The following is a 17,617-nucleotide window of genomic DNA, read 5'->3' as shown; positions in this document are numbered from 1 at the left end:
TACCTTCAAGTATTGTTTGAGTTTGGGGAACAAATAACAGAATAACAGAGCTAGGTCTGGGAATAAGGATGATGATCTAAACATTGAACCATTAGATTATGCAATGTCAGTTGCATTTGCCGAGTTTGACGGAGAGAAGCATCGTTCTGGAAGAACAGAATTACTTTTTACGGTTTTCCGAAGCGTTGGACTTTCAATTTGTCTTTCAGTTTTGTGCGTAATGAAGAGTAATACTTTGTGTTAACAGTCTAACCCTTGAGCTGGTAGTCTATGTGTACGACTCCTTCCTTATCCCAGAAAAATGGTGCAAAGACTTTCCCAGCCAACTTCTCTCTCTTGAATTTCTTCGGGCGAGGGGAACGTGAGTGCCGCCACACCATTGACTATTGTTTCGTTTCAGGATCGTAGTGGTACAAACATGTTTCGTCCATGGTTACTTTTGTTACAGAAATTGGTCGACATTTACGGTCAAAATGGGAGATGACTTCCCTTGATGCTCTCACTGCTTCACGCTTTTGGTCTGCTGACAGATTTTTGGGAACAAATTTTGCCGAAACCTTGCGATGCCCAAGTCATGAATTATGCTACCGATGCATTCCCTGGAAATATTCACGATCTCTGCCACACGTTTTGCTGGGATTCTACAACTTTCAAGAATGATATCATGAATTTCATCCACGATTTCGGGAACAGTCACAATTTTTTGTCTTCCCGCACGTGGAGACCATCTGTTGAGAAATCGCCACGTTTAAACTGTCCCAGCTACTTCTTCATCACTGCATATGACGGAGGAAAGTCCCGTAGCGTTTCACTGATTTCCTCATCAATTTTCTTCGTCGACGTTCCTTGGAATAAAAATTTGATGACAGCTCTGATCTCGATGTTCTGAAATTCGCTGCTTGGGCAAGCACACCCTGAAAAACAGTGAGAATTTCGTTATATGAAAATTTGTATTTGTACATCCAGAAATATGTATTCTTTAAAACTATACAGCTTCATCATTCTACCTGCATTCTTCTAGTTTTGGCTATGAACTTTTCAGTAGCCCTTGGTATTTTGTCAAGTGTTTTAACATCAAATTTATGTTATGCACAGTTTGTGGTCCAATATAAAGAATAATGTTCTTACTTGCATGAATAATAATAATAATAATAATAATAATAATAATAATAATAATAATAATTTGTGCGCAAAAGGAGTAGAAGCTCAGGTTTTATTCAAAATAATTTCTTTTCTCCGACGATGCCCACGGTATGAGAAGTGAGTGAAATATATGAGGAAAAGGAAATAAATTTATTTTTCATTATGTACATATAGTTGAGTAGAAATAAAATCTGTAACATTTTATAATTTAAAATGGCTTATAATAAAGATATGTACTTAAATGTACTTAATGTACTTAATAAAAATGTACTTAAATGTATGAATATAATGTTATTAAACGGTGAGAATTAACATTTTTTAAAAATTGATTGCACGGTATTGAATACTTACTTGTCAATTTACAAAAGTATGCATATCGATATGTAAACTAAGTTTCCTAATGTAGTTTAGTGTACTAAAAATGTAACTTTTGTTTTACTTTGCTAGTTATTACAACTTCTAGTTCCCATTGATCCTCTAGATAACAGCGATGTAATTATGGAAATCTCAGCTGGTGTTGGTGGACAGGAGGCAATGCTATTTGCTGGAGAACTTTTTCATATGTATTGTAATTATATTGCTTTCAAAGGCTGGGATTTGGAAGCATTAGATTATGAAGAAACTGATATAGGTAATCATTTTATTATTTATTTATTTATTTATTTACTAGTGTAAGTAAGTGATTGAAGGTTAGTGGTGGTCAATAGTTGTGTCATAGAGAGCCACTGGAAAATTTCTCAAGACTACTTCCCAGACAACACGTACGTGTACGGCACATATGCACTATAAAATGCAAAAGTCGTACATGTGCACATGTGCATTTGTGTGGATGATGCACACATACATAACCCGTGCTTAAGCCTTACATGTGAATTTGCCTGGATGAAGCACACATACATAACCCGTGTATGTCACATATGCATTTGCGTGGGTTATGCACACGTATATAACCCGTGATTAAGTCGTGCATGTGCACATGTGCATTTGTATGGATGAAACATACATTTATATAGCACGTGCCTAAGCCGTTCACATGTGCATTTGCGTGGATGAAACACACGTACATAACCCGTGCTTAAGCCGTTATGTGCACATGTGAATTTGCATGGATGAAGCACACATTTGTATAACCCGTGCTTAAGCCGTACATGTGCACATGTGCATTTACACGGATGAAGCACACATTTATATAACCCGTGCTTAAGCCGTTATGTACACATATGGATTTGCGTGGATGAAACACACGTATATAACCTGTGATTAAGTCGTGCATGTGCACATGTGAATTTGCGTGGATGAAGCACATTTAAATAGGCTACTGCACATGTGTATGACACATCCATAATACCGTGCAAATATATACTTTTACTTTCATTCTTCTAGTATTTAAAACATGCCATATGGCTATAGTATTTTTAATTGAAAGTTGTCGTGTTTTCTCCAGGAGGTGTTATAGAGACTTTTCGACGAATGACAGCTGAATTACTGTAAAAATCCGTAACGTCCGCTGAGCTAGGATATAAGATCAACAACAGCACTGTACTGATGTAACTACTGTCAGATAGTTCATAGGTTTACAAAATTATTTTCGTGACCGATTACAGCAGAACATGTTGCGGTATTTGCTACTTGGCAAACATGTCAAATATACTACCTAAAGCTTTGCTCATTGCAAATAATAAACTCCAAAAGTAAAATTCTCACTGACAATTATTAGTTACTTCTGATATACTTGGAAGGTGATGTCTTTGGTATTATAGATGGTGTTACTGCGTAAGGCACCAAATATATAAACTTTGTTTTTTTTTCGTTGTATCTCGAACATGCTTTTACGTCACCTCTGCACTACGAGGAAATCACCTGTGTCCTACATGCAACTCATCTGGATACTGCGTGTAAATCACCTATGTACTACTGTAAATCATCTCTGTCCTACATGTAAATAACCTGGGTACTACGTATAAATCATATGTATGCTACATGTAAATCACCTGTGCACTACATGTAAATCGAATACGTGCTACCAGGCCCGTATTTAGGTAAGTGCTATTCTGTGCTCGAGCACAGGGCGGCAGAATTTAGGGGCGGCAAAAATTTTGGATATTTTTTTAAGATTCACAAAAAAGTAGTATTTAAAACTAGCAACCTGCAGAGTGCCGCGCAAGCGCGAGAAAATATGTTAATGGTTTTAATTCGCTCTAATCACAGTAGTTACTAATTAGATAGCTTATCTGATTATTTTTTTAAAAAGTCATCTTCTCCCACCTCTACCCCACGGGGTGAGGATGTACTTGATCATTAAAACTGATACCGTTAAACTCAGCGACCTCAAAAACTATGAATTCAATACTAACATCTGTTATTTTCGATTACTTTTAAAATCTCGTCCCCCCCCCCCCCTCCTTGTGGAATAGATTATGACCTTGAAATTGAATTGAATTAAAACTATCACTATTCATCTCAGCGACTTCAAAAACTGTGAATTCAACTCTAATATTGGACGTTTTCGGGAAGAGGGGGGGGGGGAGCAAACTTTGTGGGTGCAGGGGCAGCAAGTTATTAGAGCACAGAGGCGCACAATATAGAAATACGGGCCTGCGTGCTACGTGTAAATCAACTGTGCGGTAGGTGCAAATCACTTGTGCAGGACGTGTGCATTGCACATGTACTGCGCACGTGAAGATGTTGAATAGGACCTGTGACGCTTATGTGCATCACATGTACAGGCGTGCATTTATACAGATGATGCACATGTTGCATCCGTGCAATTGTACATTTACTATACGGGTACTGTACGTGCATTGTGCTGTCTGGGTACTAACAATAGTGCTAGTGTTCCGCTACTATAAAATTCGGAAGTATAGACGCTTCTCTGTGTAAATTATTTTTAGTTGTTCGTTTAAGCCTATTCGTTTATTTCTCACAGCAGTTTGAAGAAGTAGTTTTGTGTGAGAAATGGAAATTTCTTGAACACTTTTGGGCAATGATTTTTTTATGATTTCATATGTAGTTTAACACTGAAACAATGCATCGAGCGACTTCATTTTACTTTTTAGGGATGAAGTACCACCCAAACAGCAACGTGCATAATTGGTTTTCCAAATTCAGCGTGGTCACATATTTCTCAGTGATAAATTTCGTGAAGGTCGTCCATCCACATCTGGTAAATTTTATAATAGCGAAACACTACCGCTACTGTTAGTGGTAGTTTACAGAAACTTTTCTAGCAAATCCTCGTATCTAATTTTGGTCTATTGATTTATATGGGGAAGTTATTTTTTTCTGTTTTCTTTGAAATTGACTGAGCTGGAATTTTACTGATTCCTTCTTCAGATTCATTTAAATGTTCTTTACCTTGTGAAAATTAAATTTTGTTCTGTATAATGAAAATTACTTTTATTCTCTACACAGTTGTTACATTTATATCACTTACGGAAAGCGCATGCGCCGCCTGTGTAAATCCTTCTTGGGGTCTTATAGACCTCACATATGCTGTCTAAGGTTAAATTTATCTACAATGCAAATTCGTTTTGAAAACCCAAGAAACATTTAACTCAACTTTGAGAAGACGTCACTAAAATCACATATTTAAAGTTCTAGTTTATTTGAAAGAAAACTGAAATAATTTCCCATGTAAATCAATTGGCTAAAAGATGTAGGTGTCGTAGATACTCAGGGCCTATTTTTTAGTATCTATGTTACAAGAGATGTGAATGAAACTTCAGTTTAACGTGGGACCCGAATAACATTCCTTCGTTTGTAGTTCATCCTTTGCTCTTACGCACTACAAACGAAAACACTATTTATAATGATGAAGTTTTGTACATATAAGATCCATTCAATCAAGAATCGGAAAAGTTGTTTAAAATATTACAAAATTTCGATAAAGTTTGTGATTTAAAAAAAAAAAAAAAAAATGGTGGTGTCTTAGAACTATATCAGATGGGCCTGGCACGCTTGCCTCGCGCTGGGACCTTTAATCACTCGTTATATTCACAACTATGAGGATGTGGACTTGACGTTTCATACCACTACAAAGCGCATAAAGTTACATGTAGACCAATTAAAAAAAAAAACTCATTTTTGAAGGTGAATACCCGACCTTTTACCTATGAAATACAGAAGAGATATAATAATGGAAGAATTGGTGGAATAAAAAGATTGAAAAGAACTCACAGACACGATATCGTCTACCACACGCTCTCATGCCCTGGTATCGAACCAAAGACCACTGGCACTAAAGATAAACAAGCGCTCTAGCTCCGAGGTATAGCGCTAAACAAGTGTTGGTGTTAAAATTCATGTCAGTGAAATAGCAGGAACTCAAACTCTCTGGTTTCCCGAAGGTACATTATTAAATGAAACTGCAAGAGTAAGGAGCCAACGCAGGAAACCGATCTGTCTATGATAACTCAAGTGTAGAGCATTTTGTCCACAAGCAGAACAGCATTCAAGTTCCCGCGGGCTTTGCAGTCCAGATTTTTCTCTTTGCTGTTCTAATATTGTCTCAAACACTTGTATTTAGTGGAAATGAAATAATTTAAAATCGTAATATCGGGTAAAGTGGGAACACCGTATTCTACTGGTTACAGCCTACGTGGACCCTGGTTCGGTTCCCAGACGGTGCTTCCCAATTTTTGGCGTCCACCCAGCGTCGTGAGGCAAACTGGGGAATCACGTGAAAACCAGACGTGACAATCACTAAGTCTAGAAAGCTCCTGATGCGCCTGAGCACGTGCTCGCCGGTAGGCGCTGGAGCAGGCTTAGGCCCACAAATAGGTGTTACGCCAAGTTGGTTTGGTTCGGATATAGTGCAGAAAGTTCCTACAAACGATCCGAAAATACCCTAGAATTATCGTTATTTAACACCAATTTTCTTTAATAAGGAAACCTCGTGGAAAGATATCAGTGGGTAGGCTAAGAGAACAGTGTATGAATATAAAGAAGGCTGGGATAATAACATTCTTGCGGTATTACATTGATACCAGATAGGATCCAAAGGTGGGCTTTTGTGTTCCTGGCAATGAACCTGTAAGGTACTTAGGTTTACATTTGCTTTTGTAGGTGGTTTGCGACATGCCAGTATTGCAGTGACGGGAACTCAAGTATATTCTCACTTGAAATACGAAGCAGGTGTTCATAGAGTTCAGAGGGTTCCTAAGACTGAAAAATCCGGACGAATGCATACTAGCACAGTTGCTGTTGCGATTTTGCCGCGGCCAACAGAGGTTAGTTAATTTCCTTCACTTATCAATTTCCTTTTGTCTGATGCTGTTATTGTTGTAAATTGGCTACAGTTTGTATGTGTGATTTGAAATAAATAAATAAAAAATCCAGTTCTAATTCTGTGATCGTTTGTCCGCTGTGAAAAAATCATCATCTCTCTTAATAATAGATTCATAATTGTCATTTATACAACTATTAATGGAAGGGAAGTTTATGATTGAAAGGGAACGGTATTAGATCCAGGTTTTATGAGTTAGGTACAAGAATACCTTACGTAATGCGTTTTGTTTTTGTATTGTAACATATTTACATATTGAAAAAAGGATTGCCAATTCAAATTTTTAAAAAAATATCCAAATACAAGGAGTAAATAGGAGATATGTATGTATAGATGGTAACACTGTTTGAGTCGAATTTTTGCTCGGATTGGACGATATCTACAATTGAAGAATGGGAGACGGTGGCTCAGAGGTAGAGGACTTTTCTCAGGTTCGATGGGTCTCTAGTTGAGTCCCAGTCCATGTGAGTTTGTGGCGGACAACATCGTGTCCGTGGGTTGTCTCGAGGTTTTCCCATTTCCTTCCACTTTCTTCTTCCATCAGTTCACTTTGTAATGATCCACTTTTATTGCTCATCCGTTTTCTTTGGCCTACAGGGCACAATCTTAGGACTGAAGTTGAAAGATTTGATTTTTTTAGTTACAATTAAAAAAGTACTGTACGTATTATTTTGTTTATTTTATTTATTTATTTTTATAACTTGTATACCTTTGAAAGAATTTCCTCTGTTATTAAGTTTTATGAAAATAATAAACATGTGGATATATGAAGAGTACGGGAGAATAATAATTCAATTCATACTTTCATACTTTTGAAATATCGCCTTTTTAAATGTTGAGACATTCATAGTTCTTGTATCTTCTATGCTTTCAACAAAATGTTTTACATGGGACTGAAAACTTTTCTGTTACAAATGTATATACATCCAGAAACCTCATGTGGTCCTGTACCGATTGGCGCCATCAAATAAAAATTATTCAAAATGGGCTTATATATATATATATATATATATATATATATATATATATATATATATATATATATAAATAAAGATGTTTCTTCTAAATTTTTTGTGATGAGCAAATCCACTTTAAACTCATTGTAAAAACTTGAATAATGTTTTTTTTTTTCCATAACGTGGACTTTCCTTAGAATCAATTAACTACTTATATAATTTATTCCTGTGTGTACTTATTATGGTTACCTTGTCAACAATGTTAAAATTCCAGGTACAGTAGACTCAACTATTCGGCCTCTGTACTATCCGACCTAGATAAAAAAAAAAAAAAAACACTGTAATTAAATTGATCAACTCGACTTCTAACATAATCGTAAAAACATGACTTTACCAAAGAAAAGCAGGTACCTATCAAGGACCTAGGAGTACTGTATCGTATTTGTGTAGTCATTTATCAATGAACAGTGAATTAAAACTTATATCTTTTGTTTAAGAACTAGCGTTGATTACCCTCTTCGCTGGGTTGAAATAAAAAACTTTAAATGCACAACTTTGTTATATATATATATATATATATATATATCCCGTCCCCCAAGTTACGGGGCTGAATTTGGATTTAAACGGTATCGGAAGTGTCATTGTTCATCTCAACGACCCCGAAAACTGTGGATTCGGCACTAATGTTGGCCATTTTCAATCATTTTTAAATATCTTCCCTTCCTCTACGTTATACCGTCAATGTGAAATAATAACACTCCCAGGCCCGAACCTCATCTATGTTAAAATTTGATCGAGATGGTTGGGTGGTTTAAGCGGTGCAAAGTCACAAACATAGTCACCGTCATTATATATATATATCCCGTCCCTCAAATTACGGGAATGAATGTGGATTTAAACGGCATCGGAAGTGTCATTGTTCATCTCAACGACCCCGAAAACTGTGGATTCGGCACTAATGTTGGCCATATTCAATCATTTTTAAATATCTCCCCTTCCTCTACGTTATACCGTCAATGTGAAATAATAACACTCCCAGGCCCGAACCTCATCTATGTTAAAATTTGATCGAGATTGATTGGGTGGTTTAAGCGGTGCAAAGTCACAAACATAGTCACCGTCATTTTATATATATGTATATATATATACAGTGGCGAACCCAAGGGAGGCGCTATACCCCCCCCCTTGACGCTCAGGTTTACACTGGATAAAATGGGCTTCAATCCTGCTTCACACTGGATAAAACGGCAGACTATGGTTTAGCCCCTCCCTTGATCATATCCTGGATCCGCCACTGTATATATATATATATATATATATATATATATATATATATATATATATAGAGAGAGAGAGAGAGAGAGAGAGAGAGAGAAGGGCAAAAAACACGGACATCAATGAATACAGAAGGCTGAATAAGAATTGAGAAGAGAAACGGATAAAGCCAAGGAAATGTACATGGAGCAGATATGTGAAGAACTAATGGAACTTCAGCGGCACGGCAGATATAATCTGATGTACCATAAAGCACAAGAATTAGGAGGAAGAGCTAACAAAAGTATACGAACGTTCGGCATCGAAGATCAACAAGGTAATGTAACCACTGACCATCAAAGAATCCTTAGAATTTGGGAGGAGTACATAAAAGATCTGTATGATCAGAAGAACCACCCCAGATATTGCGATCGAAGCAGAGGAAGAGGTGGATGATGATGAAAAAGGACCCAGTATATTGAAAAGTGAAGTAGTACAAGCAATCAAAGACATGCGAAGGAGAAAGGCCACTGGAGACGATGACATACCAGTAGATTTGCTCAAGGAATTAGGAAACAATGCAATGAAGGTACTGACTTCACTTATTAACAAGATCTACCTGAGTGGAAAATAGCCAAAGGATTTTCTTGATGTTATAATAATTGCATTGCCCAAGAAAAAGCAAGCAAAGAAGTGCAGTGATCACAGAACCATTAGCCTGATTTCCCACGCTGGAAAGATCATTACACGCATACTGAACAGGTGGCTGGAAAGCAAGATAGATGAGAGGTTAGAAGAAGATCAATTTGGATTCCTGAAAGAAAAAGGCACCAGAGATGCTATTGGATTGATGAGAATTATATCAGAAAGAATTCTTGATGTAAAGGAAGAAATGTGTTTGTGCTTCATCGACTGGCGAAAAACTTTCGACCGAGTCAATTGGACGAAACTTCTGAAAATACTTAAAGAAATCGGAGTCAACTGGAGAGATGAAGACTCATTCAAAACCTGTACATAGGACAACGAGTGAAGATTTTGTATGTTTGTACAGTGTACATCATTCTATACTTACTGCAATTAAGTTAGACATTATAAAATTTGTCTTACAATGTGTATAATATGTGTATTCTTAAACTTTTTTTTTTTCCTGTAATACATTCTTAAAACGTACAATACAGTGTAGTACTAACAAACATCTACAAAGTAGTAGCCTGCATTAAGAGGTCAGAAAATATGATTAAGAGCGTTTTTTGGTTTAACAGTTTTGTTCTTAAAGGTATGAACAGGGCAATAATTGTGTAATCATTGAACTCCAACTTATCCAGCTTTTGGTTATCCAACCAGCCCTTGCTCCAAATTAGACCGGGTAGTCGGCAGTGTACTGTATTATTTTCATTTAATATACTGTTTCTTTCAGGTAGATGTGGTAATAAAACCTAAGGACTTAAAAATAGAGACAAAGAGAGCGAGTGGAGCAGGAGGGCAACATGTGAATACTACTGATAGCGCCGTAAGAATGACACACATTCCATCAGGTACAAACAGGTTTTTATGTATTAGTACCACTTCAGTGTAAATGTTGAATTATAGATTGTATTTATAGTAGGGTTAATGGATTAATGGATTATATCGACAAATTTTTAAGAGATGGTTCCTCATATACAAATAAGAAAAGAAAGTTCATGTAGGCATGTAGAGAAAAGTGGATAATTTCGGAGCTAGGGCCGTCCAATGTGTGAAAAAATACCGCAGCATGTGTTATTCAGAACACACGAAACCACAGAGCTGGCGGTCCTAACATTTCCAAACTTCTCCCGATGCATTTCGTGTTCACTGTGGTCAAGGCTTACTTTTTGCCGAATTTGGACCCACCTTTAATCTGGGGATGCGTATCTGGTGTGAGTCCGTTGATAAGTAGGAAGTCTATTGGAAGCATGACTGGGAATCATGCTCTGTGGGGAATCTCTTGGGCACCATTGCACATTGCTGAAATATGATTTTTTGGATGGCGTATTTGTGACTTCCTTTACGGCGATATGAACTGTCGCTTCATAGTACCTCGTGTTCGAAATAACGAGTATTGCAATTTATTTTTCCACGCTTTTTAACGGCCCTATCTCTGAAATTATGCACTTCTACCCACAGCTTTTTGAGTCTTCCCCCGCTCTCTCCGTTTGAATTACATTATAACCCTGTTAACAGTTGATAACGACACATGTAACACAGCACTGATTTCTATTACCACATTTCCAATGCTCAGTTATGCAACCTCAGGTAAACCTCGTGAGATTCTCACCGACACATCCGCGCGCAAGGACGCTACATGTTGTCCTGCATGTTCATGCCCGTATTCTAATCCTGTCTGATTCCAAGAGTGCTCTTATCAGCCTTAGTAATGTTTACACTAGGCATCCTCTGATTCAGCGTATTTTGTTAAAATGCCATTCCCTACTTGATGCCGGCTCAGTTGTCTAATTTTGTTGGATTCCTAGCCATGTAGGCATTCTTGGTAATGAGCAGTCGGATTCTGTGGCCAAGGATGCAGCTCTTCATGGAGTTGCAGTAGTGACGCCACTCCCTTGCACTGATATTTACCCAGTGTTCACATTTCGTCTTCTCCAACAATGACAGTCGGAATGTGATCTTGTACATGCCATTGAACCATGTTTAGGCGTCTGGACCTCTAGTTCTCAACAGTCTCGTCGCGAAGAAATAATTTTAATTCGACTGTGTATTGGACACAGTCATTTGACGCATGCATATCTTTTACGTAGAGTTGCAGTTCTAGAATGCGTTTTTTGTAGGGACCTTTTATCTATTCGTCATCTTCTTGTCGATTGTTCCGCTCTATTTCGGCATCGACAACGTTACAAGCTTCCTGAAGACCTGAATTTGCTCCTTGATGCCGACACACATTTTCTCGCTGGCCTGCTGCTATTTTTAAAAGAGCTTGAGCTTTTGCATGCAATCTAGTTTTAGCTCGTATGTGCATGTTTTTGTTTTTCTTGTATTTTAATTAACTTATTTCTAGTTTTATTGTGGATTTTATGTTTCATTTGTTTTTATGATTAAATCAGGTCTTTGTATGAGTGTAAAAAGACCTAGCCGTTGACGAACCCAGACAATCTCTTACTATACTCTACTGTACACCACTACCTTTGTCATAGTCATCAGTCGTTCACATATTTTGCACAACATTATGTCTAGTGTATATTGTAACATTACCTTGATAAGGTAGAGCAATTTACCACACGGGATTTGGTTTTCTCCTACAATTTGTATTATAAAATTCTTGTTTTATACAAATACAACACACAATGTCACTATAATTGTGGCTCGAAGACCAATACAATGTTCTCTATGTAGTTTGTCTGGATAAATAGGTGTTCCAAGGTCCAAGCAGCTAGGGGAAGGATACCATAGAGCGCCATGCAAGCTAGATGGTTACGTTTCGGTTCTCCCAGTGATCCAAGCAAGCTAAGGGAGTGGATGAGTTTCCACATAGCTTCAGGCAAGCTAAGTGGGAAGGAGACCTCAGAGCTCCAAGCAAGCTAAGACGTTAGGATTAGATCTATTAGAGCTTCAGAAAGCTAAGAGATTAATAGATCAACCAAAGCTAATGCCGATAAAGACCTTACAGATTGTTTAATACCCTCTTCTCAACAGCGGTGGCGCTAGTGTTCCTCTTCTGTCACATGACCTGATGATGATGGCTGTCGTGTCCTTGTTTGTAGTAGTTCTGGTAAGAGAGTACGTGGTTTTATTTACAAATAAGAAGCACGTATTGGTGTTTAGAAATATTGACCATGTGTAAGATATTAAAATACATTAAATTAGTCTTCGAACCTTCCATTCCATTCCAGCATTCTATAGCACTCTATCAAGATAAACGATTTCAAGCCGTCTCTAGACTAATAAATATTACACATACTTAATTTGATTTTAGTATAAAAGTGTGCGCAATTTATTTTCATTTTTTTTTAAGGAATTGTTGTCGAATGTCAGACTGAAAGATCTCAACAAAGAAACCGAGCAATAGCTTTAATGAAGCTCAGAACTAAGATTTACCAGCTACAACTCGAAGAACAAGAAGCACAAGTAAAAACTAAAAGGAAATCACAGGTTTGTGTTACAGTATCTTTTTTTTTTTTTTTTTTTAGTGTAGATAGTACCATTGTCATTCATTCAATTGTATTACTTGTAAGACTTCCAAAATATATATAGTCTTCTAGAACAGTTATGTCCCTCCGCCTCTCACAAAATTAAAGGGACCAAAAACAGTAAGAGAGAACGAGCTCTTTATTTGGCATCAATTCAGCATCTCAAGAATAGGTTCCACTCGTGGTTATATGGTTAACGTACGCGCCCTCGGCGCGAGACTCAGGTTCGATTCCCGGCGGGAGCTCATGGTTCGGATCCGACGTTAAGCTGAAGGTCCACGTCTCATATAGCCTCGCTGCTTAAAGTGGCGCCAAACCATAATCCAGTCAAACTAAAAGTGGAAGAAATCAACCATTTCCGGTTTTAATGTTGATTATACTAGTAGTTCCCAACCGCTGTGTCGCGACACACTGATGTGTCACAGTCCCGTTCAGTTTGTTGCTAAATGTTAGAATTTAAAAATCATGAAGCATGTAATAATTACGTAAAGTCACTTTTGAAATAGGCTGTACCAGTTAATGTTTCAGCGGTATCAATAATGTATTCAATTGGGGGTTAGTACTACTTAGAGCCACTATTTTATAGAAACTTATAGTCTTACACTAATACCATTTGTAAAAAATCAAACAATGTATCGCGATGTCGTAAGCGTTAAATAAGGTGTATTGTGAGTGAAGAAAGGTTGGAAAACACTGGATTATACTATAGAAAAACGGTAATACACAGCGACATTTTTTTTTTTCATTTTTGAATTGATTCAGCGTCCCACGAATAAGATTCCATCTGTATTCTTGTCCCTCTACTAAAATGACAGAAATTTACTACTGTAAGGTAACCAAAAAAGTTCTTACCGTTTTTGACGCCCCTTTAATCATGAGCTTACAGAGAGGAAACGAAATGACGCACGTGCCGACCACGCGACGGGAGTTAGTCTGACCATTGACTTTCAATAATACAGGCACGTTGCACACATACAGTAGTCATAACTCATCCAGTGTCGAAGAGAAATGGAGGAGTCAAAGCAGCTTGTTCTTGTGTGACTTTAAAGTGAACCTGTTAGTTGCCGCATCAAGTCGCCGCATATGCCAGGCATTTGAGGAGAAAGAGCTCCTTCGTGGCTAAGTGGTTAACGTACGCACCTTTGGCATGGGAGACCCGGGTTCGATTCCTGGCGGAAGCTCATGTGGTTCGGATTCCAAGTTAATCAGTAGATCCCGTCTCATATAGCCTCGCCGTTGAAACTCAAAAGCAACTCAATGCATTTGAGGAGAATACTGTGAAGGAACGCACCGCCAGGCATTGTTCCAGAAATTCTGTTCGAGAAATGTGAGCCTTTCGTATGAACCTCGCAGTGAACGACTCATGTGTTGGATAACGAGGCCCTGAAAACAGCGATCGAGGAAGACAGTGGTCTAACGTGTGGCGAACTTGTGGGAAGGTTCGATGTTTTCGCTGAAACAGACTGCGCTTGCATGAAATAGAGAAGTCATACCAGTTAAACCGATGTGTACCCCACACATTGTCGGCACCCATAAAGGAACAGCGAGTGACAATCTGTTTGTCATTACTCACTCACCACCTGAATATATCTGTCTTTGATCTCTTGCTCACTGGTGATCTCTTGCTCACTGGTGATTAATAGGGGGTTCTCTATGACACTTCCAAACGTACCAGACATTGTCGCCACGTGACTCTATTTCTCACACCTCAAGACTACTTTGCACCTATGGAATGCTATGCCTTCTTTATAGTGGAATTGTCGGTAAATGGTGCATTACAAGCTCCTTCCACCTGATCAGGCCATCACTGTTGATCTTTACTCTCAGCAGCTGCAATGGCTGCATCGTGCTTAGAGGCATAAGGAGCCGGCATTGGTGAATCGCAAGGATTAGAAATTACAATAATGCGTTCTCACTGTTTCTGCACTATAATGCTAAACTACATGTGACAAAGAGGACCCGAGAGACCCGTCAATAACTTAGCTGGGAGATGCTGTGCCATGCACCATATTTACCGGACCGTGCACCAACAGATTACCACCTATTTCATAATTCTCGACAACCACCTCCGTGGGAGATCCTTCGTAAATGAGGGAGACTTGCGGAACGCATTCATGGACGACTTTGCATCCATGACCACCGAGTTTTATCACCAAGGTATTATGGATCTGCAGGAACGTTGGCAAAAGGGTGGGATACTGATGGATTGATTGATTGATTTTGAGTTTTACGTCCCGTTCAGCAGCGAGGGTATATGAGACGTGGACCTACTGATTAACGTGGAATCCGAACCACATGATCTCGCGCCGGGAATCGAACCCGGGTCTCCCACGCCAAAGGCGCGTACGCTAACCGCTTAGCCACGGAGGAGCTCAGGGATACTGATGGAGATTACTTCGATACCTGAACCGTCCACCGTATTGCTCTTTGTTTATCATTGCTCTAGAACGGCAGGAACTTTTTTGATTACTGTGTACTTCCGTTTTCAGTATTGATAGCCATAGAGCCAAAACAGTAACAGCTAGCAAGAAGTGGCTTTTTGATATGGATTCATCACCTTGTAAATATTTTCTTTTCGACCCTTATGTCTATTCAAACCGAAAATGCTGAAAATGTATGATTTCCATCTTGTCAACACCAGTGCCGTGCCGTGGAAAATCAGCGCCCGGGGCGAGAATATACGACGGCGCCCCCATACATATATTCCAAGTAATTTTTCCTTTTCTTTTGCCCCTTTTTCTCCCGATTTTTCGCCCCCCCTTACTTCGGCGCCCGGGGACCGTCGCCCCCTCGCCCCCTTCACGGCACGGCCCTGGTCAACACTGATCGCCATAAACGGTATTAGAAAGCCAGAAACGGTTTATATATATACGTATATATATATAAATGGATTCAGAACTACAAAAATAGGTTTCGTATCGTACTTAATTCTTTCGTTGCAATCACAAGTTACAGAAATCTACTACAACTTCTGGCTTCAATATTGATTCCCTTGGAGAGAAAACGATTGTACTAGGCAAGGAGCACACAAGTTTTTTAACATAGATTCAGACTACTAAGAATTGATTTAATCTTAGCTTTTATTTTTCTACTGAAACAGGAAGTAGTAAAATCAAGTACAGCTTCTGGTTCCAATATTAATTCCTATACAGTAAAAAAAAAAATTGTAAGAAATATCGAGGAACAGTTTTCACCACGTATGTCTGACTATATTCGTCATTACAACCTGAAGTTATACTCGTTGATCTGTTATCTCCGGTTTCAATGCTAATTTGATTTGTTGCGGTTTAATGGAGACGTGAGAAGCTAGGCTTAAAGTTTCAGCATTGATTTGCATCATTTGAAACTTTACCTTAGTTTCGCAATATGGTGAACTTACTTGTGAAAGTTCCTTACCCCCCTCCTCTAATGAATAAAATGTTTGTCTACGTTGTTTTTGTGCTATTCATCGAAGTCAATATCTGCGGGGTCTAAATACGTTGTTTTTTGTTTTCAATATACAGGGTGTCCCAGGAGGAAGGGGTAATACTTCGGAAAATGGTAGTATGGGTGATTCTAAGCAGAAAAGTTCATATGAACATGGATCCTAATCTCAACGGTTTGAGAGCTACAGGTTGTGAAACATTTTTGACTTTATTGCTCACCCTGTAGTTATTCTACAGAGGTAAAACAGCGGATTTGAAAGATGATGATATGGCCTTTCCAACGGTATGCAATATGTGGCAGTGGTGTCTTTGGAAAAGAAGTTATTGACGGATATTTGGGAATCAGTGTTGCCATCCAATTTATTTAAATAACCTTAACTCTCCCAAATTTCCCTTAATAGCTCCCCTTGCAAAGATACTACTGTCACATGTTGCATACCATTCGAAAAACCATTCCATCATCTTTGAAATTCACTATGTCTTACCTCTGTAGAGTGAATACAGTCAAATCAAAAATGGTTCACAACATGTAGCTCTCAAACCGTTGAGATTAGGACCTATGTTCATATGAACTTTTTTGCTTAGAATCACCCATACTACCATTTCCCAAAATATTGCCCCTTCCTCCTGGGACACCCTGTATATATATATATATATATATATATATATATATATATCTTCCGTTTACATCTGTACATATTAATTGTAATTCTTATTTCTCTTCACAGATTGGTTCGAGTTCACGAGCAGAGAAAATTCGAACGTATAATTTTAACCAAGATCGTATCACAGATCATAGGCTGTCTGAAAACCAACATAGTATCCATGAGTTCCTCGATGGAGGTGTATTACTGGATCAAATGATCTCTCGGTTGGACGAGAAAGCTAGAAAAGACTATTTAACACAGCTTGTTGACAATATTACGTAGTTTTGATAATCAATATAGCAGTTAATAAACTAATTTCATTATTACTTTATAAAATCTGTAGATTGTTATTGTTTGGTGCTGTTATTAATTGGACCCGGATTTTTTGGTGCCTCACCAAATCATAGAATTTGGTGTTGTGTGTGTGTGTGGAGGAGGGGGGAGGATGCTGCAACAATGCTGTCAAGTTAGTACATGACTTTTGATGATACAAACTCGAAATTTATGACTATCAACTTCCAATACAAAGGAACCTTCTCCACCCAATCAAGAAATTCTCACCAAATATTAAGCTTTCATGCGTTATGCGTGCACATTGTACCAGTATATGCCTCAGTTCTTTCTTAACCCCCCCCCCCCCAGTATTAATGTTCATTTATTGCGTCCTTACATTATCTACAACCATCGACGCAAATCTGTCTTCAACATTGCAGGGAGACAGGTATGACCGTTACCACAATTTTTATGC

General features: G+C 38.3%; 1 protein-coding gene across 2 annotated transcripts in view; it reads left to right on the top strand.

Moving 5' to 3' along the window:
• The window catches only part of mRF1 (mitochondrial translation release factor 1), a 35,137-nt gene extending 17,932 nt beyond the window's left edge, over nucleotides 1–17,205 (top strand). For both annotated transcript variants that reach the window (XM_081742236.1, XM_081742237.1), the window contains 5 exons: nucleotides 1,591–1,774; nucleotides 6,208–6,371; nucleotides 10,055–10,172; nucleotides 12,623–12,759; nucleotides 16,951–17,205. In XM_081742236.1, coding sequence (XP_081598362.1) covers nucleotides 1,591–1,774; nucleotides 6,208–6,371; nucleotides 10,055–10,172; nucleotides 12,623–12,759; nucleotides 16,951–17,151 — 804 coding nt within the window. In that variant the 3' untranslated portion in view covers nucleotides 17,152–17,205. The remainder of the gene's footprint in view (nucleotides 1–1,590; nucleotides 1,775–6,207; nucleotides 6,372–10,054; nucleotides 10,173–12,622; nucleotides 12,760–16,950) is intronic.
• Nucleotides 17,206–17,617: the final 412 nt, after the last annotated feature.

Source organism: Thermobia domestica, chromosome 16, assembly GCF_964235325.1.
Source record: "Thermobia domestica chromosome 16, izTheDome1.hap1.1, whole genome shotgun sequence".
NCBI classification, from domain to species: domain Eukaryota; kingdom Metazoa; phylum Arthropoda; class Insecta; order Zygentoma; family Lepismatidae; genus Thermobia; species Thermobia domestica.
Note: the sequence above shows the minus strand (reverse complement) of the source record. Positions and strands in the feature narration are given on the sequence as shown.